At 35.4% G+C, this 25,068-nt stretch overlaps 4 protein-coding genes across 5 annotated transcripts in view; 1 reads left to right on the top strand and 3 right to left on the bottom strand.

Moving 5' to 3' along the window:
- Window positions 1–729: 729 nt before the first annotated feature.
- LOC140752587 (probable beta-hexosaminidase fdl) lies at window positions 730–10,699 on the bottom strand. Its single transcript, XM_073086928.1, has 7 exons — window positions 10,564–10,699; window positions 10,341–10,490; window positions 9,836–9,986; window positions 5,779–5,954; window positions 4,941–5,125; window positions 4,079–4,271; window positions 730–2,721 (listed from the first exon to the last, which is right to left on the bottom strand). Coding segments are annotated over exons 1-7 (2,532 nt in total). The 5' UTR covers window positions 10,566–10,699; the 3' UTR covers window positions 730–1,046.
- Window positions 10,700–13,653: 2,954 nt separating this feature from the next.
- Phax (phosphorylated adaptor for RNA export) lies at window positions 13,654–18,533 on the top strand. The gene is made up of 6 exons (XM_073086400.1): window positions 13,654–13,855; window positions 14,100–14,357; window positions 14,598–14,955; window positions 15,149–15,240; window positions 15,836–16,022; window positions 16,540–18,533. The coding sequence occupies exons 1-6, from the start codon at window positions 13,793–13,795 to the stop codon at window positions 16,785–16,787; spliced, it is 1,206 nt and encodes a 401-aa protein (XP_072942501.1). The 5' UTR covers window positions 13,654–13,792; the 3' UTR covers window positions 16,788–18,533.
- Window positions 18,534–19,339: 806 nt separating this feature from the next.
- MHF2 (centromere protein X-like) lies at window positions 19,340–21,964 on the bottom strand. The gene is made up of 3 exons (XM_073086364.1): window positions 21,774–21,964; window positions 20,971–21,168; window positions 19,340–20,576 (listed from the first exon to the last, which is right to left on the bottom strand). Exons 1-3 carry the CDS (start codon window positions 21,837–21,839, stop codon window positions 20,559–20,561), a joined length of 282 nt encoding a protein of 93 aa, XP_072942465.1. The 5' UTR covers window positions 21,840–21,964; the 3' UTR covers window positions 19,340–20,558.
- A 481-nt stretch (window positions 21,965–22,445) lies between these two features.
- The window catches only part of LOC140752168 (uncharacterized), a 36,423-nt gene continuing 33,800 nt past the window's right edge, over window positions 22,446–25,068 (bottom strand). The window contains exons 20-21 of one of the 2 annotated variants that reach the window (XM_073086361.1): window positions 23,418–23,505; window positions 22,446–22,876 (exon numbers count right to left, since the gene is read on the bottom strand). In XM_073086361.1, the coding sequence (XP_072942462.1) occupies window positions 22,550–22,876; window positions 23,418–23,505 (415 nt within the window). In that variant the 3' untranslated portion in view covers window positions 22,446–22,549. Of the gene's footprint in view, window positions 22,877–23,417; window positions 23,506–25,068 lie in introns of those variants that run through there. The other variant, XM_073086362.1, reaches the window with a different exon arrangement.

The following is a 25,068-nucleotide window of genomic DNA, read 5'->3' as shown; positions in this document are numbered from 1 at the left end:
TGAAGATGCAATTACGATTACCACAAGTTGTGAGGATTTGTACTCATCTTTATCTTGTAACTTAACAATTAATATATGAGAAGTGATACGGAATCGTCTATGAAAGGCTAAAAGTAGTGATGCTTGGATTAACAAAAGATTTATGAACTATAAAAAGATAAAGTCCATTCCACACATAATGATAATTCCATACATAACATGCCAAGTCTTAAAGTACACATTGTTTCTTAATTATTATAATATTAATTTATTATATTTATTTTACATTACATTTTGTAATTTAATTACAAGTTTGTGTATTCAATAATATGTTAATTCTAATTACTATCTTGCTTTCAAAATCTCTCAAATACTTTTACTTTTCACCCATCTTAGATATTTCCAAAAATCCCTTAACATTTAGTTTCAAGTAAATTATTATTAATTTATTGTTTATTTACTTAAATCAAATTTATGAACAAAATTGTTAAAAATAACAAAATGTTCACTTTTGGCGCTAGATGACGCTATAGACGTTAGGTGTTTTACTACTTTAATTTTTTTGTATAAAAACAAAATAAGTTTTGTCAATTTTTATATTTTATCCTCCTTATTTATTTTATTTTATTCAATATTAATAAGTAGATATATTTTAAGATATTTAAAAATAAAATGTTAAGTACGTGTATCCGAATGTATTACGTTCTGAAATTGAATGTTGTTTAAAAAGGAAATAGCTTTAACTTCTTTTAAGAAATATATTTTTATTTTCTAATAAAAAAGATAGTAAAAGTTGCCTATATTATAATTATTAATTGTATTGTTTGTTACATTTTTCTTATTATCGGTGATTATTTACACAGGATAAGTTTCTAAACGCAACTTAAGCCAAAGCTTGGCGGAAACTGATTTTGCTATACCCTACGTAACATCCGTATCCTAATACTTAGGGCTGCTACATTTCCGGTTATAAATTTATAAAGAACGTACTGAAGTATTTTAAATAAATATAGAAGCATGTGAGAGCTTATGTATCAATTACTTAGTAAAATATGTTTTAAAAAATGTTAATCACACGTATATGGATTATGAGTGCACCACATCGACCACAATGGAGAGGCTCGTATACCCCGAGATACGAGTCGTGATCTTTGTATATCTAATCTGGCATGCACAGGTCTAGTGGCTCCTTCTGGTCGGTCAGACCACAGCCTTTCCGCAATCGCAGCGGCTCTGGGCCACACGCGGGAGTCTAACCCACCTGAGCTAAGTGTCGACGACCAAACTATCGCTTCCCCTCCTTGTATACACCCAGTGCCTCGCGCCCAAGGCCGATACTCATACACTCGTTGCCACGAGTTATATGGCGCGCCGTCTGAAACCTCCTGCCATGCACCAAAGCCACTGTTCAAATCCCACGCGTCCTCATGTGATATCACTGTACGCACGCCGGTAATATACTTATGAGCCCAACCGACGCTACGCACTTGTAAGCCGATATTCGAAACGTACGCCTTCAAATCCAATTTTATTCGTTCACTTAAATGAGATGACCACAGCAGGGTTAATTCAGGCAACTTTCCATTAGCAATCTCCAGACGTCGTAAGGCCTTACGCGTGAATTCTAGCCAAATTTCTGCCGGGTCTGAAGAATTGAACTGTTCTAGGCAACACTTGCTCGAAATGTAATCGCCGCCCATGTGAAAAATGTCGTCGACACCCGTGAGCTGTAGTATTTCTCTGTAAACGCTCTCTAGAATGGTAAACACGTGGGAATTACGCGGGTTAAGCTCCCCGCAGGGAGGATCAGCGCAGTACGCATTCCAAGGTTGCTTATCATCGCAATGTATCAACTTGCCGAACCCTTGATGTGACTGCCAGTCCCAGGCGCTACCCACGTGTGACGGCACATCCACTTCTAATAGAACGCGTATGCCTCGCAACCTCGCTCGCTGTACCACCAAACGCACGTCGTTTGTCGTGTAAACAGCTTCTGAACTATACGCTCCGTATTGAGCCAATTGTGGTACGCTACTCAATAACAAAGGAAACGCTTGAAATTCCGTGGCGTGCCAGTGAAATGTATTAAGCTTACACGCCGCCATGCCATCGATAGTTCGTAATAGTTCATTAACAGGAAAATAGTTACGGGCCGTGTCTAATAACAGTCCTCGGTAACGAAACCGCGGGGCGTCCACAACGCTGGCTGCCTCCATCATAAATAAACAACCGACGTACGTGTCGAACCACACTAACTGCAGCAATGTTTCCAATCCGTGTCTCGCGCCGCAAAATGAATTTGCATTTATATCCACTGTTATAGAATTGCCCATCGGATGGACTGAAAGTATGTAGCTCTCGTCTGTGTTAAGAAGCATCCGAGGATCACCACTTCCATTCTTATTGATAGTTATTCGAACTAAAACGCTGCGCCATTCTTCAAAACCGAAAACTTCCTTTTCCATTTTGTGTAAATCTTCCCGAAATATATCAAAGGTGTCGCGTATAAGATCGTGTACGGGTGGCGATGGGAAGGCCACGATCTGCAGCTGGAAGAGATCAGAACGGACTGGTGCAGCGGTGGTGGACAAGCTCACTGGTCCCGTGGGCAGAGGCCACAAGTGCATGGACGCACATAACATGTTGCATGTCGTTAGCGAAATTGCATTTTCTGTGAGTTTCGTTTTAGTAGGCACGCACTTTTCGTTCACGCAGTCCCACGTCCACAGAGGTAGATTTTTCCTATAAAGATATTTCAGTTATAAATAAATGGAATCATAACTATTTTTTATAATATCGGGTAACAAACGAGCATGCAGTCCACCTGACCGTAATTGGCTACTGCCGCTCTTGGACATCTATAATCAACCCCAGGTAAGACTAGATATTCCTACCTGGGGTCGGCCACAGATGCGCCGCCGCCTCTGAGGACTAACCTAGAACGCGTCGGAAAAGTATGTCTCCCCTTCGTACCCTTCAAACCAGATCACAGCAGCACTTAACACTGTTTTATTATGCAGAAATAGATGTGTCGCCGGAGTCGAACCACAAACGGTTTTGCCACTTTTAAATTACTTACAAACTTATATTAGTACAATTTAACTCTGTTTACTCACGAAGAATAAATTCTGCCGACGTCCGTTAAATCAAGTTGTAGCAATATAAACATTGCTACAATTGATGAATTTGGTAGCATTTGATTGAATATTACATTCCATTTAAATTTTAATAAATATTATATTACCTACTATGTAAATTATTGAAAACTGAAAACAGGAATCTTCTTGGCAGTTGTCAAATTGTCTTGTCTGTTTAGGCAGAATATGAAAATAGTTAAAGATAAATATACAATACAGGTATTAGAGATGTACTTAAAAATAATTAATATTTATCAAGCGATCACTTTATAGCAATGTTTGTTATATTTTTATAGTAAATAAATCTTGTAGAATCTTTGACGAAATCTAAATATATATAACTCAAAGGTAACTGACTGACATAGTGATCTATCAACGCACAGCCCAAACCACTGGACGGATCGGGCTGAAATTTGGCATGCAGGTAGATGTTATGACGTAGGCATCCGCTAAGAAAGGATTTTGATCAATTCTACCCCCAAGGGGATAAAATAGGGGATGAAAATATTACTTCGTAACGCGAGCGAAGCCGCGGGCAAAAGCTCGTTTAGTATAATACTCGGTCACCTTCTGCGTAGACGTTATTTCCTACTTTTCTTGTTTCGTGGTTATTACAATTATCTGCTTCGGTTAGGAAGCTTACCTACCTGCCTACATTCAGTCAAACCTATAGACTTAGATTTTTTTCGCTACGCTAGTCAAACCCATCCTGTAACAACTAGGTACTAGAAATGTTCTAATTTCGATCTTTAGTAGGCTGAATGGATTGATTTTTAATAACGAACGATAGAATGGGTAAATAAAACAAAAAATACATAAACCATTTAATTTCACAGCATTAATACCATTGTCTGTTGTAATATACCTACACTGTCAGTCAGCGAAAATAATCAGTAATTACATTACATTGTGTTGTCAACACTCGGATATATAAAAGATTGCCGCACAGCAGCACTCCAAACAACCAAGCCAGCAATCCTAGTACAATAATTATAACGTCCTTTATAAGGTACACGTTGTACCTCCCATAGTCTTTGGGATAGAGTAAACACAGTTCCATGGTCGCGGGGAACACCAGAACCATCAGTGACGTGCAGAAGTTGCCCATAAAAGACACAACTGCAGCTTGGTATGGTACTATGTAACACATTAGAACTGAAATATAAAATAATCATGTTAAGGTCGCGGTAATATTGTGGTATTCACGGGGAATATTCTTTTTAGACATATTAGTGTTTTTAAAAAGATAATTCATAACGAAATCAGAAACGACTACACTTTAATTGATAGATCTTTTTACTTCTATTAGGACAATATATTTTTATATTGTAGAAGGATCAAATAAACATGCACTTCACCTGATGGAACCTAAGTGGCATCCACGCAATTACCACCCATGTAGGTACATGTAACCTTTAACCCTTGAAGACTTAGTTAGAATACCTCTTCAAACCAGAAAGCAGAAGGCTTAACAATGTTATTGTTTAGCAAAAACATGCCACGATGCTTTCGGAGTCGAATCACGAAGGGATCCCTTTACACATACCGCTACATGATTTTTTTTTTATAATAATGAGTAGGAGATGAGCATGCAGTCCACCTGACAGTAAGTGGCTACTGCCGCCCATGGACATCTGTAGTCGACCCCAGATAGGATTCAATATTCGTACCTGAGGTCGGCCACAGATGCGCCGCTACCCCTAAAGACTAAGCTGGAACGCCTCGGAAAAGTCTGTCTCTCTTACCACACCCTTTAAACATGTAGTGTAATAATATACGCATGCTATTTTTTCAACTTCATAAAAAACGCTGAAAAAAACTTACAAGAAGCCAACACAAAAACGGGTCTAGCAAACGCCTCGATGGTCTTAAGGGTTTCATCGGAAGGAGTGAAGTCGACGTCGTAATTCTTTATCACCTCCACAATAAGCTGCGTCGCCGGATAACATTGGATAGGATAAGCGAACGCTATGGAAATTAGATACAGACCTATCGCCAGCAACGCTAATCTGCAAGAAGAATTATTTAATGATTAATTAAGGAATACGGAAAATACGGTAAAATGTAAAATGCTTGTACTGATAGTTGGGCGTCGATGAGTTTTATTTACAATTGAATTTCTATACTTCTGAAAAATTACTTATTTTCCTTACCTACTTAAATACAACTGAATTTCTGTATAATACCCGTAGGTACAGTTGCGAGATCTATTACAGACAGATATGAGAAAATAACCTTAAATTTCAATTAAGTTGTTCAATAAATATATTTGGAGGTATTCCCGAATTATACTAAGTATTCTACTGGGATTCTAGGATAAATATATTTTTTTAAGTATTTTAAAAAATTTAAGAATTGTAAATAATTTATTTTGAATTATAATACTTTTTGAAGAATGTTAACTAAGTACTTATATTTCGGAACGTTAAGTAGGTACCTAGCTATTAATATGACGAGTTAGATGCGTTGTTCTGAAGACCCCTGAAGACTAAGATATGCAAGTCAGCTGGATGTACTTATCTTAGATATTATAAACGATTTTATGACGACCTATTGTTATAATCCTTTTATTTGTCTTTTTACACCTTATAATATCATTAAATTTGTTTCTTAAATTAAACTACTAATATGAGCCAAGTAGTAAATAAGACTTTGGTCTTACTCGTCATCAAAGGGCAAAGATCTCAGTATGTTTTCCTCCATGGCGCCAAAAGACCAGTAGCCGAAAATACCGAAAATTATCGACAGAACGGCCGGCACGAATATACCGATCGTGATGACGCCATATCTCTTAGTCAAAACCGTGGGGTCCTTTAGTGCTTTGTCTAGTGATAAACTCTGGAAATAAGAAATAATAGAGAGTGAGGTGGGCCACAGATGCGCCGCTTGCTCTGAGGACTAAATTGGAATGCTTCGGAAAAATATCTCTCCCTTACTACACACATCAAATCAGAACAAAGCATTGCTTAACACTACTGTTATTAGGCAGAAGTAAGGGTGACAGCGGTTCTTCAAGAGTCGGACCACGCAGGGTTCTACCATCTTCGATATAAACGGTGAGGAATATCTGGCACGGTCAAAACTGAGATGGGTGATCGTAATCGCTAAATAATATATTTTCTGTTAGGTTTGTTATCCTTCCATAGCAGTCACTAAACCTGGTACGTGACGTATGCGGTTTTAACACTAAATACCAACCACTAACCCGTACCTACCTCTCTTCACCCTATTAAAGTATGGTGGAGTGGAGAGTGGAGACCGGTGCCCAAAAATGACACAAAAGAGGGTATGAAAATGTAAGAGAAAAAGAGAGTAAAGTTATAAAAAAAACTTTATTCCGTTTTGTTCGAATAATGCCCGAATAACACAAAGATATGTTTTGAACTAAACGAAATTTAGTTATGATACATTACCACAGCAACAGCACTCAAATTGAAGAGACAAGCACCAGTAATAAAAGATAGGGCCAATGCGTCAGTGGTTCCGTATTTGACCACACCGCGTGGCGCTAGAAATATATGGTAAATCACCAGGAGCCAGCCGATCAGATTCATAAAATTACCTGAAAGCGGTATAATTGAATGAGATCTTTTAACATGCAAAATAATGGATGCCTTATTTGATTAACGTTGTGGTGAAAATATCAACGAATTATAAATAAACATAATTTTAAAAGCACTAAGAATATTTTAGGAAGTTTGGTCCTTTTCACTCATTAACCTTTAGGAGTTCATTATTCATTCGCGTATTAACCGTTCAACTACGCGTATTAATTAGATGTAGGTATATGGGTATACTGATTAATTCCTGAATTTAATCTCTTAATCCTTCATTCATAGGTAGATGAAGAATTTTTTTACGAATTTCTCAAATAATGATCTAATCCATTATACTAATATTTTAAGACTACAGCAGTCCTGGGGGCCTACCACCATCTTTTAAAAACCATCATAGTTCAGGAAAGTTTTATTTATATATTGCATCAACACTATAATGCCGAGTGATATAAAATAATAAGTAATTCATTTTGTCGATTATTCATTGTATAAAACCAACTTAAACTATTATATGTATTTTGCTTAAAAAATAAATTTCCTGCAAGAAAAAAGAATGAATAATTTCGACTGACTTGATATTGTAATATTATAAAATAAACCTTACTTTAACGAGGTCGTGATACGAAATTTTAATGTATGATTAAAATAATATTATTTTAAGAGATGGTATTAGAACCCCTGAAATCAACAAATAGTAGAAGATATACCCATCATAGATATATAGCTGACAATTTTGAGCGTTTTCATGAAATACTCCAGAAATAAATAAGGAAGCAGTAGAGTCAACATGGCCGGTCTAGAGGTATCCCAATCCATTATCTAGAAATGAAAAACACAAGTACAACACAAGCATATAGGCATGCTTGTGTTGTACTTGTAGTAGTAATTCTAAAACCTTTACGGACAATCGAAGTGAACCTTTAATTAGTAAAGTATTCTTAAAGGTTATAAATTGTGTTAGAAAAGTTAACGTAGATTTTTTTCTACTGCCAAAATTGAAATTATAGATGAATAAATCAACGCTTGATTTGCAATAATTAATCATATTATGGATTTAAGTCTGCGAGCTCACCGCATAACGAAGATAGACATTTTGAAAATCAAGCAATTACGGATTAAATGCATTCATTACTACGAGTACATATGTAGCCTCGTCACATAATGTCCCAACTGACTGACCCGTACGCAGAGAAAATAAAACAGGGATATTCATGTACCTATTTCTTAAATTAGTAAAGCTAAGTACTAACATCACGAACGCTATCCGTAGTGAATATTACAAATACTGTGCATATCCCGAGTTGACTGAGCAGCATGAACACAGCTATGATGGTCCTGAAGGAATGCAATATTTTTTGTTACTCTGTTTGTCCACCGCCACCGTCACCGATTAATGACGGCGCCGAAGTAGCGTACATACATTTACCATAGCAGCTTGTCCACCGCACGTCCGTCATCCGAGCACCGTCATCCCGGCCGCCGATATTCCGAGTAGATCGGCGTGACCGCTAAATCGGCACCGAGTTTTTGACGGTAATGTAAAACACATTGGAACTTGTCCATACACTGCCGTCACACGAGTGACAGCTGGAAGAAAATAAACCGCCGATATCGGTCGCAGTGGACCAAATGTCGCCGTCACGACATATAAAAATCGGCCCGAAATAATCTCGTTCTCGGTATAGGCTCGGTGACGGTGCAGTGGACAAACAGCCTTACATCCCGGCCGCCGATATTTCGAGTAGATCGGCGTGACTGCTAGATCGGCACCGAGATTTTGACGGACCGATTTGTCGGAAATATAAAACACATTGGAACTTGTTCATACACTGCCGTCACACGAGTGACAGCTGGAAGAAAATAAACCGCCGATATCGGTCGCAGTGGACAAACTATCGCCGTTACGACATAATTAAAATCGGTTCAAAATAATCTCGTTCTCGGTATAGGGTCGGTGACGGTGCGGTGGACAAATGATCTTAGATCTTAATATTACCTACCTACCTAATCCTACGACGATTTTGACTCGCACTTTTAATCACTCGCAATGCAATAGGCAAAATAAGTGTATCGATGGTGCCAAAAGGCGAATTCGCGTGGAGTACTTAGTCCTCAGAGCTAACAACGCATCTATAGCCTACCTCACATAAAGCTTTATTTCAATTCGCAATAAGTTACCGTGACCTTTGGGCCCCTGGGCGATTGCGACCACTTACCACTTACATCAAATGGTCAGCTTACTTATTTACCTACTACTTTTCGTGAAATTAGTATAAATTATGAACACATTATTATGATCGATCACTTAATAACAACTTATTTACTACTTGTAGGTGGTAGAACCATTTGTGGTTGGACTCTGGCGACACCACCGCCATATCTATTTCTGCCTCATAACAGCAGTGTTGAGCGCTGCTGTGTTCTGGTTCGAAGGGTGCGGTAAGGGAGACATACTTTTCCGAGGAGTTCCAACTTAGTCCTAGGAGTAGCCGCACATCTGTGACCGACTTCAGGTGGGATCCGATCCTATCTGGGGTTGATTACAGACGTTCATGGGCGGTAGTAGCCACTTACCATCAGGTGGACTGCATGCTCGTCTGCTACTCCCATATTATAAAAAAATACTTTCTCACCATAAACTTACACAAATAATATTTTTTTGAAATACTCACGGCCCATACGGCCCTATGGCTTGAAACATAGAAGGTCCGTGCAATAACGCTATACGAAATCCATATCGATATGAAATATATGGAATTTTAAGTTGTCTGCTGATTTCGTTTAGGCAGGCTAGCTAAAAATATAACGCAAGTTATTCAGTCCTTTCAGGCAACAACTCCATAAGGCCTCCAATAAGGTTAAAAATTTCATTTTAAAAGATGAATATAAGTATTTATCATTAAAAATACCAAACAGCTTAGTAAATAATTAACTAAAAAGGATAATTGAAAAAGATTGAAGCATGTCACTCCCGCAATATAACGATCCAACGACACCTCATAGGTACGTTAAAAGCCGTTAAGCCGTTTCGGTTGTAAGGCATGCTAAATAATGAGATATAAAACATTCACTACGCTCGAAAAACATTTCCCCTTCATGGTCGGGTAAGAATAATAAAGTTCTAATGAAAAGTGGAAAGTAAAAATCATAAGGTCAACTCACCAAAGTCAATTGCATGTGAATGATAAGAAGAGCAATACATATCGCTATTATAGGACCAAGAATGATGCCAGCCTGACTGATGGCCAAGGGTATACCGAGCACGCCAGCGCCGAAGAGAGATCGGAGGAAGTTGAAATAAGCCATCCATAATCTGTAGGGTATATACAAAAGAACATTAATATGTTACACAATTGTAAAACAACACAAAAGTATAATTCGGAAGTACAGTCATAAGCGCTATCTATCCAGATATAGGCCCGTTCTTAATTATCTATTTATCCAATGATATGCCTACCAAGTTGGACATTTAGATATTTTTTATAGGGAGGATATATACAGTTTTTGGTAGGAATAAATGGATAGGGAGATTGCTAATAGCGGGCCTCAATGAACCAAATAGGTAAGTAACAAATTCTGAATAACAATTATTACATCTCTAGAACAGTTTACGGGATATATGATGAAACATAAGTGTAACGGTAATAAAGTAAAAAATAATAAATACTTTATAGGTGCTTTTGGCTCCCTATACTGTATTGGATCGTATTCATCTAGAGGAGGTCTCTCGCGGGGTAGGCGAATACTTCTGACATCAAATAACGATTGGCGGTCGTGTGGTCGTAATGTGATTCTGCTTACTGTTTCTATCGCGGCCCTACAAAGATAATTAGACTTATTTTCCCATTTTTAAGGTCAATAACTGTCGGATTGGATAATAAATAACATACATGTTCTATGATATAATTTGTCATATCCATTCATTCGACGCAAACTATCAAAGAAGTCAAAAGTAAAAAGAACAGAGTATTTATAATAATAAGAAGTACTGTAAAAGAAACTTCTTCACAGAAAAATGCAGAAGTAGGGATAAAATACGATAGAAACAATAAATCAGAGCAGTTTGAGAGAAAATTTGGTTGCTCCAAATACAGCTTCCGGCTTATGAACTGTATTCGAAAAGACCTAAATAATAAATTTATCGTTAGTATGATAATTATACCTATCTACCAATGACTCCCCTAATGCAGAAATGTGTAATATAGAGACAGAAGGGACATCTATTGTAATTCATCAACATATCGATACCAGAAGTATCAATTAACGTAAGGGACATTTTGGCGAAAATGAGTTATATATATCATTGGATTCAGAATTTTGAGCTCTATTGTATGGTATTATTGAAAAAAATCTATCGTCAAAAGAAAATCCCTTACAGTAAAAAAATTTGGCCTGCGTAAAACGATTTATGACAAAAAAATGATGTAACAGACGATTACATTTTTGTTTTCTCTAAAAAATACAGTAAGTCATAGTATTAAGTAATTTACACCCTTACCTTAAACCGCAAATCTGTCGATTTAAGTAACATGTCCCTTACATTAATGAATGATTAGAGTTTTTTAAGAATTATTCTCTTACATTATTATCTAACAAAACTATCTTTATTTTAACAAACAATCAAACGATAACAATTTATCTAACAAAACAATCTAAAAATCTAAAAGTTATACAAATTAATTACCTTCTAGCGGGGCATACATACATGCCAGTTGACAGCATGCATGCTGTTATTGAGAGGGAAGTAAGAAAACTAATTGTTTGGGCACCTTCGCAATGGCCAAGTTTTATAGAGAGTGCTAGGAAACGGCCTCAACCATATAAAGTGAGTGTCTTAGAGCATACAGATTTCATCAACTTCCAGAATCTGGCGGAATCTGTATTCACTCAAGCTACTCTTAAAAATAAAGACCTGCGTATAAAAAACATAAGAGTGTGCACATTTAAAAAGAATGCGAAAATTGAAGTTAAATATACAATGTTAGAGACTGGTGATACTTATGACATAGAAGTCTCCAAAGAATTACCTCCAAAGAATTTTAACGCAAGAGGAAAGGGTAAAGGGATTGGGAAAAGAAGTGCTGTTAGAGGTAAAAATACAAAAAATATAGACCAAAAAAATGAATCTGCAGCTGAAAGTACTAGTAATGACATAAGTCAAAGAAACACAGATAATTTGCCATCTCTTTATAATGAGAGGCTCAATACAATACAATGACCTCAAAAAATTGTGCGACACCGGTATAATACCAAGAAGATTTCATTGTGAATATTTGAACCTTCCGAATAAATCGCCAGTTAAAGATACCCTCAATGAAACCGACGACGATGAAGATGTGATGACAGCTGATGATGATAACTAGATAAAATACCAAATAGAAAAAGTTATACCAACCGAAATGGTCGGAATAACTTTTTCTATTAGGGAATTAAGCTATTTTAATTTCACCATTAAAATAGTTTAATTTACCAATAGTTATCATCATAATCTGTCTGCTCATACCTAATTATTTATTCTTGTAATACTAGGTATATATTTCTTATATTAATATTTATATCATTTATATTATGTATTTTATTCATTCATTTTTCAGACAATTCATATTTTTCATCTGTCTTTCGTTTCCAATACGTTCATTAAATTACTAAATAAATAAGAATTCTGAGAAAACTATTATTTTTATCCATTTGTTGATTATAATTATAAAGCTAATTAAACGTAATTATTAAAAGTACAGACTGTTAATTAAAAGAGATAATGGTGTCAAAAGATAGCCATACACGTTGGGGTAGACCTGACGAGTTAACCTCTCAGGTCTACCGTAGCGTGTATAGCCTACTTTATTTTTACATTGATTAATAGGTGTGTAAGAACTTATACTTATACTTATTAGAACTGTTACTTTTAGAAAAGTTTTATAGACTGATTAGTGTGTCAAATATAATTATAACGCAGACATAAAAGTCGGAAATAAAAAATTGTATTAACAATAAATCGTTTTTTTTGTATCCCTAAATTTCATTTAAATCTGTGATAACTAAGCTGAAACTAACATTAACCATGCAAATAACCTATTTCCATTGTGTTAAAATACCTTAATTATAGTAGATAATCTATGGTTACATCAAATTGCTACACTGTAAAAGTCCTTTACAACAGAATTACGTATAATTTTCTATTGCTCTTGTTGCTTACACTATGCTAGTCGGTTTACACATAAAATATTAGTAACGTAAGGTACAACTAAACATATTTTTTTAATGTAAGGGACATGCTATATTTTAAACCGCTGGGTATTCCTAAATCTTTCGTTTATAGCATGAAAGAAGATGATTTTCTAAGAAACTTTGATCTAGACACAATTAAAATTGAAGTAGACAGTAAAAAGTTATGGACATATAAACAAAAATAAAAACGTTTTTTGCCTCTCCTGAAAAACCGTGTTTTGTCCCTTACATTAATTGATACTTCTGGTATCGATATATTAATTCTGAAATGTAAAATATTATGAAAGTGTACAAATAAATGTTCAAACAAAAATACAATAATATTCCCTTTTTGCAAATTATAATATTCTACTAAATAAGCACCGTACTTATTGTTCATATTATAACAAACTATGTAAACAAGTCATAGATTAGTAAAGATTACTCACTCCTAACAAGAAAATGTACCCAGTTTTGAGAATTGAAATAGTTGCGTAAAAAGGTTTTGCCACGTCTCCGTGCTAAAATGTCCCTAAAATTATTTAAATAATTATTTATTTATTACGTAAATTACGCAGTATTAGTTATTTATTCGTAAATTTTCTCTAAAAATGTTTTTATTTGTCAATGTGAATTCAAAAAAACAACTTACTAAAATAAGCCGTTTGTGGCTTCATTCAATTTCGAGGCGGCAAAGTATCTTTACTAATCTATGAAACAAGTATAATCTGTATAATTAAAATATTCTGACAGCGTCACTTTCGCTACCATTTTCGCTAATTTATCTATGCTTGTTTAAATGACAGCACCTTCGAATACCTACCGAATAAGAGGCGAAGTTAAAATTTATTTCAATTTCGTAAAACACTTTCATGTGCTTTCATTATTTATCTTGGACCGCTTTCGCTGATCATGATGTCGACCACAGAAGGAGAATTAGATGTGGAGGTGTCCAACGAGCGGGAGGAGGGCGAGGTTTGCGCGCAATAATCTGCTTTTTAATCGTCATTACTTTGTGCCTTACAAAAAAGTATAAATCTGTTTGTTGTTTCCTTAAGTATCCTATATAAGGTTGAAAAATAGTTAACGCAATAGGAGACGGATAGTTTTATTAAATTGGAGCGAAACACTGTGTTGTATTTGTGAAAAATAATCGGAACTGACGTTTGGGCGTTTTTTGTTGTGAACATTTGGATATAACGTTGCTGTGTCGTTTCAGCTGGAGGATTCTGATGTAGAGGAGGGCACGTACATTCCCTTGGCGCGACCTGAGGCCTTCAACCCTCCATCGTTGGTAAACATGCAGATACAAGACGAGCAGAGTGACGAGGCATCTCTGGCGGAGTCCTCGGGCTCCGAGTCCGACGACGAGCCTCGCCGACGCCCCAAGCGCACGAAGATAAGACCCCGACGCCCACAGTCCCAAGCACAGCCCAACAAAAAAGACAAATACAATGTTTGGTGCCAGGCTTTGCAGGTAAAGTAGAGCATCTTTTTATATGGAAGATTTCTTTGTAGCCCATATACTTGGATCCTTGTAATTCCTTTAAAAGTCTTATTTAACTTTTATAATTCACCATTAATGATAATGATCATGTAGGTTACTCTATCTTATGGAGTTATACATATAATATACATTTGTAAACATTACATATGTCGAAAATACAATCTAAATTTACTCTTTGAAAAATACCATGTATATATTTCTTCTTTACAGGAGGACCTCTTGACAGAAGATATGGTTAGTTGTGATGTTTCAAAGAAAAGCAGATATGGCGTTGAATCTTATGATTATACTATTAAGTATAGATTAGATGACAACTTTATTTCTAAGAAAGTTTTTAACAATAGCCACAGTCACCAGGTGGAAGAGAACTCGACGAATAAGAGGAGGAATTCAGATAGATCTAATCTTAAGTTAAGGCTTGGGAAGCGGGTGAACAGCCACCAACCACCGGGAACCAATCAGAAGCCAAGGTTCTTAATGAATCTAACTGTCTCATCAGTGGATCCGATTGATGAGGTAGCTGCCGAGATAGCTGAGAAACTATCAGAAGAAAAAAAGGATTTAGTTAGTAAGTATGAATTTCTTGACATGAAGACCCTTTGGATGTATGTAAATTAAGATGCTGATTATGTTTATTAACTATTTCTTTATAATGGTGATTTTTTCAAAAATGCTTGATTTGTCAAATCAAAACGTCATATAATTACATATTTAAGAGACACACAATTAATAATTATGTAAAATAATTGATGTTTTTTCAGTGAGGATCATACAAGTATTGGGTGCTAGTAAGGCCATAGAAATATATAAAGAAACACAAAGGCTAGAAGCAGATGGTGGAATGCTGGTCATGGTGTGTAAAATTATATTTATTGAAAAGTGTTATGTGTGAATCTATTTGAAGCTATACTGTAAAGGCCCAAAATGTATGTTTTATGAGTATAGTAATACCTATCTAAATCTAGACTTTCACCTGGCTGAAGATTTTTATATTTATTGTTATTGTTTGTATAATCTCAGCTGATTACTTTATCCTGTGTTCAGTCTAACATTTAATAAGACTTCTTGTAAATGTTAAATCCCTTCCTCGCCTCTTTTATTTTTGAGACTATCAAGAGTTGATGATAAATGGCTATTGGAAACATTGGGTTGAGATGTTAGAGGTCATTTGAGTCACATCTATACACACAGACTTAGTAATGGAATGGCTATGTATTGTCAGTCCTATAGGGATTTTATGCAATCTATAAGATTTATAGAATATAGAAAAAAAAACAATTTGCTATTAACCAATTCCTTGCGGATGTGGCAAAACTGTATTGGATGTGGCACAACTGTGGTGCCATCCGCACGGAATCGGTTAAATTAATGATAAGTATTAAAATTATAGCTTCTAAAAAGAAATAAAAAACAACCACATATTCTGGAAACTATTTTTTTAATTACAGAATGGCACTCGGCGTCGTACTTCAGGGGGTGTATACTTTTTCCTCTTAAAACGCGATGATGAGGTTTCACAAGATATGATCAACCAGATATTCAATGAGGAACGCAAGGAAACCGCGCGGAAGGTTAAAAAAGCGCGGGCGAAGAGCCGCCAATTAGTTATGGAACAGTTGAAACAGAGCCTGACAGGTAACTTTTTATTTTATAACATGCTCATAAAGTTATAGAAGTTTTTACATATATGCTAAAGTATAAAAAGTATGATCTTTTCTGAGTACTAAAAGTTATTTGTTTACATTTTTATAAAGTTTTTGGGTATTCATAAATTGGGTAAACAAAATTGGTGATTTGCAAGAAGAACTAAACTTGTAAATTTCCGATTGTTTACCCACATTACTACAATATATAAAGTACACAGTATAAAGTACACACAAGTACAAAGTATACAGTATATAAAGAGATTGCTTCTATAAGGTAAAATTGAAGCCATTCTCATTGGTCTTCATTCTACCATTGAGTTGTGTGTTTCCGACCGCGGACAGGTTTGTGGCCATGTTTCCTTCCAAAAGGAGGGATTCCTCGAGGCCCGCAAACCATGCTCCATGCAGCGAAGTCACGCCGCGGCATAAGATGACCTATATCGTATCGTGAGTTGTGTTTACTTTTGAAGGACCTTAAAAAAATATCTATTTTGTTAATTTTCCAGATTCAGAATTGCCGTCGTTGTTGTCGCGCGGCGAGGCGACAGTGCAGACGGAGCACGGCTCCAACCCGCCGCCGTCGCCGGCGACCGACGCGCGCGACTGCTCCAGCGACACCGACGCGCCCACACACTCGCCCGCGCACTCGCCGCTCCCCGACCGGACCGACACGGACGACTCCCGCCGCCTGCAGAACTACGACGACGACGACTTCCTAGAGGTCATGTGCAACGACGAGATGGACCTCTTCTAATGTCGCCGACGCAATGGCCCAGTGGCGTACCATGCTACCTCGCAGGCCAGTTTGTAGACTTGAATTGTAGCAGCATGAAGAAGCTGTCTATGTTATCACCACTGCCGTTGGAGCCATTGTGTAGGACTGTATATGTGCTCGGACACTCAAGCTGGTGCTCTATGACCCTGCCTGGTTGATTACCCTCGGATTTGCGTGATTTTAAGTATGACACGATAGTGTGTGGTGTCTCGTTACAAGAATACATAACTCGTTGACTATATTTAGTCACCTGGAGCTGCACTCGGTCGAGTGCTCACGTGGGGCTGTGAATCTATTTAAAGCTATACCGTAAAGGCCCAAAATGTATGTTTTATGAGTATAGTAATACTACCTAAATCTAGACTTTCACCTGGCTGAAGATTTTTATATTTATCGTTATTGTTTGTATAATTTCAGCTGATTACTTTATTTGTCAATTTTATAATGGAAGTAAGGAAAGAGGCTGATAATGTTAAACATTAAATGAAGGAATGTAAAGGTGTGTGGCAAAATGGCATGAATCTGTCTATTTATACTGATGCTGTCTTTTAAAGAGATTTCTAAATTGTCAGTTGTTTCAAAGAGTGAAGGTGCTAACTCCATTTTTGCACACAGATTAAAGATAATGTCAAGAATTAAATAAATACTGTAGAAAAAAATCGGAAATTTGTCTGGTTATGATTTTCTGGAAAGTTTGGTCTTAGCACAATTACACTTTACGGCGTTAATATTTCAAAAATAACATCAACGTAAAAATATATACCATTAGAGAGGTACAAAAAACGATGATTTTCGTTTTTATAAAGCATGTGGCAAAAATCTATATTCTTATACGTAACATATTCAGTACACGTGCTTTCTCATTACTATCTTCATATTTTATAAAATTTTCAATTATTGTGCTCTATTTATAAGTTGTAAAATTGTTTAGTTATGTTAATGGTTATTTGTATGATGATGGTTACTTTATAGATTTATAAACAATTATTTTGATGGCAATTCAATTTATGATTATGTTAGGTGCAATATAAAAATGTACCAATGCACTAATGTAATGTTTTCTACTTTTAACTTAATACCAATACAAGCTCCAAACTATCAACCTTCATTGATCAACCTATTGATCTCACATTCAATAGAAATTGATGATTTATATTTTCATTGTTCAAATTTATCGAAATACGTCATGATTAAAACATAAAATGTTTTAATAGTAAAAAATGGGATATCACAATAATACTTATTGCATAACACTTTTGTTGCTAACTGTACCTTGCCAAAACTACATCTGAACTCTGGGCATTATGGTGTTCACATCCGCCTATAAAATTATTTTTTATACCTAAAACTATTGTCTATGGTTAAAAAACCTTGGGGCTGTATGAGAATAGCTGTAGTTTTAGACAATAATAGCTTACACTAGGTTTTTTAGTTTTATCCTGTATATTAAATGTATGAGTAACGTGTTAATATTATGTTAATTCAATATTTATTGCTGAAAAACAATGGTTGCATCGTGAAGTTAACAAAATTGCAGAATTTGTTACCGTTAAGTTTAGCTGGTTTGCTGTCTTTGTCTGTTCGTTCAAAATAATTCCTAATTGGTCTATTTTTACAACAGGATACTTTCCGTTTAATTAAGGCAATTTTAACTAAGCGGTACAGTTCTCTGAATGTCATTAGACAACCCTAAAATATTTGTATAATAAAATTTTATAAAAACAATGTATTTTTTCATAATATCTTTCTGTTTTATCCTGCGTAGCGGAGCGGTCACCATACCGGTCTGACGCGCAGAGGGTCCCGGGTTCGATCCCAACCAGACCCTCTAAATGATGAATTTTTTTGAAGGTGGTAGAACCCTTTGTGGGTCGACTCCGGCGGCACCACTGCCACACTTATTTCTACCTAATAACAGCAGTGTTAGGCGCTGCTGTGTTCCGTTTTGAAGGGTGTGGTAAGGGAGACAGACTTTTCCGAGGCGTTCCAGCTTAGTCCTCAAGGGTAGCGGCGCATCTGTGGCCGACCTCAGGTAGGAATATATAATCCTATCTGGGGTTTATTACAGCTGTTTATGGGCGGCAGTAGCCCATCAGGTGGACTGCATGCTCGTCTGCTAGTCCTATATTATATAAAAAAAAAATAGATTTCTGGGTCTGGGTGTTTGTGTATTTGTATGTGTCCATGGCACCCACTACACAGGGAATTCTAGTGTGGGGTGTGAGTGTAGAAAGTGTTATAGTATTAAGTAGCCCATGGACATCTATGATCAATACTAAATTAGGATATTCTATCGTAAAGCTAGGCTTTCCTAAAGTAGATTACAGGTGAGTGTTAAGTTTAATTAAATAACTTTTATTAATAACCTAACTCCTTCGATCACTAAGCCTAACTCTCTATAAAATATATTATTTTTTGACAAATAGCCCCCTGAGGGGATGACCCTCTGGGTTTATCACTGCCATGGTGTAATTTTCCATATTGTCATTATCTCACTATAGTGACATTAACTTACATTAATAAAACAATTGTTTTCTCTACTAATATTTTTATTACATTGGGCATATACTTGTGTATTTATTAATCATGGAGACATAATATCTATGTTAAACAAATTTCATTAATCTAAAACCATAAATATATTCGTGGAATATTACTGATCAATAATCAGGTACATACTTTTAACTGTTTATAACTATTGCTTCCCCAGAGGTTTATATCTACTAATCTAAGAATTATCCATGAAGGCCCGCAGCATGCTAATTTTAGTATCGGTGATCGACATTTTAGCTACTTGCTTTTCGAAAACTAGATGCGACCAAACGGTACACAATAATAACTTTTGAGTTGTAGTCACAACTATTTGAGGCATTCGATGCAGCCACTGTATACCAAAACTGTAATGTAGCATTAATGCAGTTGTTAAATCATCGTTGATACCAAAAATAGTTACTTTGCTTAGGGCATAAGAGAATAGTTCTAAATATAACAGTTATCACTAATGGCACTACTTGGGAGCTAAGTTGGACCATCTGATTATATAAGTATAGTTGTCGTACTATATCTTTTACAGGTTGCAGACAGCTATAAGGCTGACCACCCATTAGCAACGCGATTGAGTGATTGTTGCTAAAGCTATCATTTTGTCGAAGCTGCTTTACCTTTTGCTTTACCTGCTCCTGCTTGAGATTCTGGTTTGTTTCTTTTGAGTGACTAGTATATGTTTGATCCAAAAAATCTGTCAACAGTTGATTGTATATGTGTTTACATAGATCCTTGCTGTCCGATAAAATTATCTGTGCATGAGGCAGGGGCAGCCATAGCTATCATAATGCAAAAGTACCTAAATTTTAACAATCATATTTAACAATATTTAACATATTGTTACAAGCCCCTAATAATAATAATGTTGTAAAAAAATATTATTTTTATTGATTATAACATAACTTAATAGCTAAAGCTACGAGTTGCTCAAGTAACAGCCAATGGGTGGTCAGTCTAAAAGGCATAATAGCTGTAACAGGGAAGCACTTGGCACTTACAATTATAAATATCCTACTATGTATTCCTAAAGAAAATATGCGATGGAATTCCATAACAAACATTTTAAGACAAATCTACCTATTGGTAATAAATATGAATGCCCTTACAGGGCTATGGGAATGGCTTCGAATATATGTAGATTATATTTATTGGTTAAAGCATCAATGTTGATAGCACTCATGTCTTTATATATATATTTTTAATTACTCATGGATAATCCAGCACCTGTAAAATAAAAAAAGAAGTTAAAGAGCATATGTGATATGGTTATAAAGTATATGGAACTTAAAAAAAAACAGTGCAGAATAGAGCATAGCCCAAATAACTAAGTAGACTACTGTAACTTATTAGTTACCCTATTGGGTACTGTGTGGTTCTTGTCATGATTGAACAATTATTGACAATTTGGTGGATATGAGTCTCCTCTAAGAATAAGAATAACTAAGCTAATTACGATGTTGGTAATCTAGAAATAACTTTTAAAACTTTATAGGAAGCTCACAAACTCAGGTAACTATACAATTCCTCTATAGTAAGTCTTCTGAGCTTCAAACCACAAAGCTCCAAAGTAAAAAACCCACAAGAATATCATTGCTCAATAAATGCATCTTCTACTTACATCATGTGACATGTATTCCTTGCTATGTTCAACATTTCTATCATTAATTGCACTCAAGGCCTGATGTGACGCCTGCAAGCATGTTTCTGTGACGAGACACTTCGCCACTTCCACAATGAGCATGAATGCTTCATTATGCACTGCGGGTTTGTCTTGAATTGATTTGTATGTTACCTCTTTTCTTACTTCCTGAAATTGCTTTAAAAATACATTTAATTAGTTACATGACTTTACGTGACATGGAATGTTGGACATTTAGTGTTTGATAGATTCCAGAAAACTAGTAACTAGAACTTAAACATAAGACATAGGATTTTTAGAAATAAAACTAAGAAAGTCCTATATAAAATGACTAAGAATGATAGAGGATGACTAAAGATAATAGAACCCTTTGTGGTTCAACTCAAGAGCCATCACTATCGCCTCTAATTCTACCTAATAACAGTGATGTTAGGTTTAGGTAGAATTCTAGATTTATCTTATTTAACTTTAAAATTATCTATATTTAACTGCAGATGTCCATGGGTGCCACTACCCATTAGGTGGTTTGTTTGAATTTGTCTAGATTATTATAGCCGAGAATTAGATAAGATTATATTTATATATAAACATCCAAGACGCATTGCAGAGGCGTGGTGCAGTACACTTCATTTCTCTCCCAGTTGGGAGAGCCATGCCCCCTACACGATTACAGCCATATAAGACATGATAGATTTCAGATTTTTGTAAATCATACCTTCAGAGTGTCCTACCCTATAAAGTAATGTTTACTTCCAATCATAAATTAAAAATCCAATACTTACGATCTTCTTCTCTTTAGATGCACCGTTTAGTGCTTTTACACTATTTTCGTCGCTGAAACGTGCCATTGTCTTTTTGTTTTAGGTTTCAGGAAAGTGAATATAACGTGTAAATTAAAATATTGTGTAAAATAAATTGAATTAATTGAAATATTAGCATTTGCAACTTTGACACTGACAAATGACAATGTGCCTTTAGTTGACATAAAATACTTGAGAAGTCGTTCTTTTCATATGTGTTTTAATTTCATGGCAATGGATTTTATTTTAATATGTTAAAATATCTTTAACTTTTTAAGTTTCCAAAGCGAACATTGAGAAAATGTTAGGCATTCACATAAATCTCATATAAAATTCTCATATCACAATGTTAGTTACCGTACTCCTTCGAAACGGGTTTACCGATTTTCATCAAATTTTATAAGCATATTCAGTAGGTCTGAGAATCGGCTACTATCTACATATTTTTCATATATTTATATTCTCTCCCCCACGGGTATATAATTGCGTTATTGTACCCTTACGTTACGGAGTATATGCAACTTTAGAGCCGATTAGAAGTTTATCGCAGACTATATTTAAAATGAATCATAAATAATTTAAAGTCATTAGCTATTGTGTTCATCATTTATGAATTGGATGACGTAAAGAAATTGGACAAACAAAACAAAAACATTTAATTAATTTGATAATTTATTATCATTCGTTAAAAAGTAAATACAGATACACAGACAGTATACAGAGAACTGTATAGTAGCTAATAGGTCTGTGATTGTAAACTATTTGGTATCACAAACAAGTAACTGCAACAGATACAAAATGCGCTCCTTAACGTCATCTACCGACTTATGCGTTAAACTTTCTCTTATAACATCCACGACTGGTGTTTCTTCGACGATCTCGTGGACCGTCTTTTCTTTCCGTTCCGCTGGTGCGACGTGTTGTTTAATTACTTCTAGAATAAGCTTATCTTCCTCCCGCTTCCACTCTGGAGGTTCAGTCTTGATTGATTCCTCTTCTGACATGATCAACATTGACATGTTGGAATCGCTACTTGATTCAGGTTCCTGTATTGATATATTGAGGATACCTAGATCTATCTCCTCCTGTAACAATTTTTTTAAATATTTTAGGTAAAGTATAAAATGGTCAATCAGATTTTCAAAAACCGGGTAAAAATTCAATCTTTTTCACTTGTAAGTATGTTTAAAATTTTGTTGAAATTTATTAAAAAAAACCTCATAAGCAGGATTTCATCATCAACCCATTTACGTCCCACTGCTGGGCACTGGTCTCCTCTCATAATGAGAAGGATTAGGCCATAGTCCACCGCGCTGGCCAGGTGCGTATTGGTAGACTTCACATACCTTTGAGATTTTTTTTTTATAAATCTCTCAGGTATGCAGGTTTCCTTACGATGTTTTCCTTCACGTTTAGCAAGTGATATTAATTTCTAATACGCACATAACTTTGAAAAAATCAGAGGTACGTGCCTGGGATTTGAACCTGGGACCCCTCGATCGGGAGTCCGAGTTTCTTAACCACTAGGCTATCACGGCCTTAACAGCAGGTTACACAGCTTAAAAGCAGGATTTAACTTGATAAATACTTACACTTTTATAATAATCATAAATGTGAATTACTTACTTCTTTCAATTTTAAAACCGGTGATTCTTTTTTCTCCGCATTTTCTACTTTATTTACGACCGCATTATTTTCTGCTTCATCTTCAGTACTACAACAAAGAAAACATTTACCAGTTTATTAATAAATAAAAACAAGAAAGCTTATATTTAAAAATGAAAATCCAACTTCTGGAACAGAACAATAGTATTAAAACAGATTTTCTTTAAATATAGCTAGGAATTCTTTTGATCAAGTCACCTTTCAAACAAATAAAAAAAAAACGTGCGGCACTCGGACACTGCCGCGGGAAAGCTATATTGCATAGCATTTTTTATCAACTTATGCAATTTAATTATTTATTTAACAGTTATACGAAGGTGAAATTGAAAAGATTGAAAATAAAAAATACGTGTGGCACTCGGAGACTGCCGCGGTAAAGCTATTGCATAGCATTTTTTATCAACTTATGCAATTACAATTATATATTTATTTTATTGATGCAGTATTTTTTTTCTTTTTTCTTTGTTCTTTTTTTTCTTTGATATTAATTCAAGTTACACTTTGAGCGTGGTGACCGATAAAAAAACAATTTTTTTTCTTTTATTAAATAAATGAGATGTTAATATTGATCAAAATATTTTTATTATCTTTCAATACATGTAGGTTCTTCAGGAATATTTATCATTGAAACTATAGGTTTATGGTAACTGAAATAAGAAACATACCGCGTCAATGGTGGTTCCATATTTTGTTGTGGATTCTTGTTGATCATTATTCATATTCAAATTCAATATTTTCGAATGAAAACTTGTCAACCGCTCTGATTTTTTATCAGCGAAGTTGATGTTGAAATTGCCAGCCAAGATAAGTGGAAATTTATTACCATTTGTACCAAGTATTTTCGACCCTTCTTCAGTGTACTCCAGTAAAGTGCGATAAATAAAATGTCGTCGTCTAATTTTGGATTCGGAGGAATGTAAATTGCTACCATGACTATGTGTAGGCCATTTCTAAGCTTGCATAAGCACGCACAAATATCTCCAACAAATGGGCTCCTAACATTAACATCGCTAACGTTTGCAATATTTATTTCAATATTCGGAGTCATAACATTAGTAACATTATTATTATTTTGGTAAATAGCTACCCCACCTTTTGGAACAGTATCTCGTTTGAATTGAACAATACAATTGAAATTAGGTATTTCAATCTGATTGTCAGGCGTCATGCAAGTTTCGGTAAGAAGTAACACATTTGCTTGCCTCGTAACTGAATCTTGTAAATCGTATTTGTGACTATTTAGACTTTGGCAGTTGAAAGTAATTATTTAAATGCCATTTCTATTACTAATGAAATCTAATACACTTTGAGCTATCGTCTGAACACTATTTAGAGACAGTCTTTTGAATTCTTGCAACAAAGATGCAGTCGATGCAGCTTGCTTTCGATTATGATAAAACTTAAATGTAGAATAATCGTTTTTTGTTGTGGTGATATACAATTTTTCAATATTAGTCACCCGAGAGAGCGCAACATAAACGAGTTCCTGAGAATGTGCTTTATTATACTCATATACTATTTCGTGAAAAGTTCCACCTTGCGACTTATGTATAGTTAGAGCAAAAGCTGAAGTTAATGGAAAATGTTTGCGTTTGGCTATACATTTTCTATC

The sequence above is a fragment of the Epargyreus clarus genome, unplaced genomic scaffold (genome assembly GCF_041222505.1).
Source record: "Epargyreus clarus isolate Ecla_fem2 unplaced genomic scaffold, WU_Ecla_fem_2.2 ptg000024l, whole genome shotgun sequence".
Lineage (NCBI taxonomy): Eukaryota > Metazoa > Arthropoda > Insecta > Lepidoptera > Hesperiidae > Epargyreus > Epargyreus clarus.
Note: the sequence above shows the minus strand (reverse complement) of the source record. Positions and strands in the feature narration are given on the sequence as shown.

Excerpts from the sequence above, each read along its gene's own strand:
- LOC140752587 (XM_073086928.1), bottom strand. Across the intron at positions 9,987-10,340 it reads GAGCCAAAAGCACCTATAAA|ATTATGGATGGCTTATTTCA; the intron begins GTATTTATTATT and ends TATACCCTACAG. Across the intron at positions 4,272-4,940 it reads CGTTTTTGTGTTGGCTTCTT|TTCTAATGTGTTACATAGTA; the intron begins GTAAGTTTTTTT and ends TTTATATTTCAG.
- Phax (XM_073086400.1), top strand. The coding sequence starts at position 13,793 with ATGATGTCGACCACAGAAGGAGAATTAGATGTGGAGGTGTCCAACGAG. Across the intron at positions 14,358-14,597 it reads TTTGGTGCCAGGCTTTGCAG|GAGGACCTCTTGACAGAAGA; the intron begins GTAAAGTAGAGC and ends TCTTCTTTACAG. Across the intron at positions 16,023-16,539 it reads GTTGAAACAGAGCCTGACAG|ATTCAGAATTGCCGTCGTTG; the intron begins GTAACTTTTTAT and ends TTAATTTTCCAG.
- MHF2 (XM_073086364.1), bottom strand. The coding sequence starts at position 21,839 with ATGGCACGTTTCAGCGACGAAAATAGTGTAAAAGCACTAAACGGTGCA. Across the intron at positions 21,169-21,773 it reads CATCTAAAGAGAAGAAGATC|CAATTTCAGGAAGTAAGAAA; the intron begins GTAAGTATTGGA and ends GTATTTTTAAAG.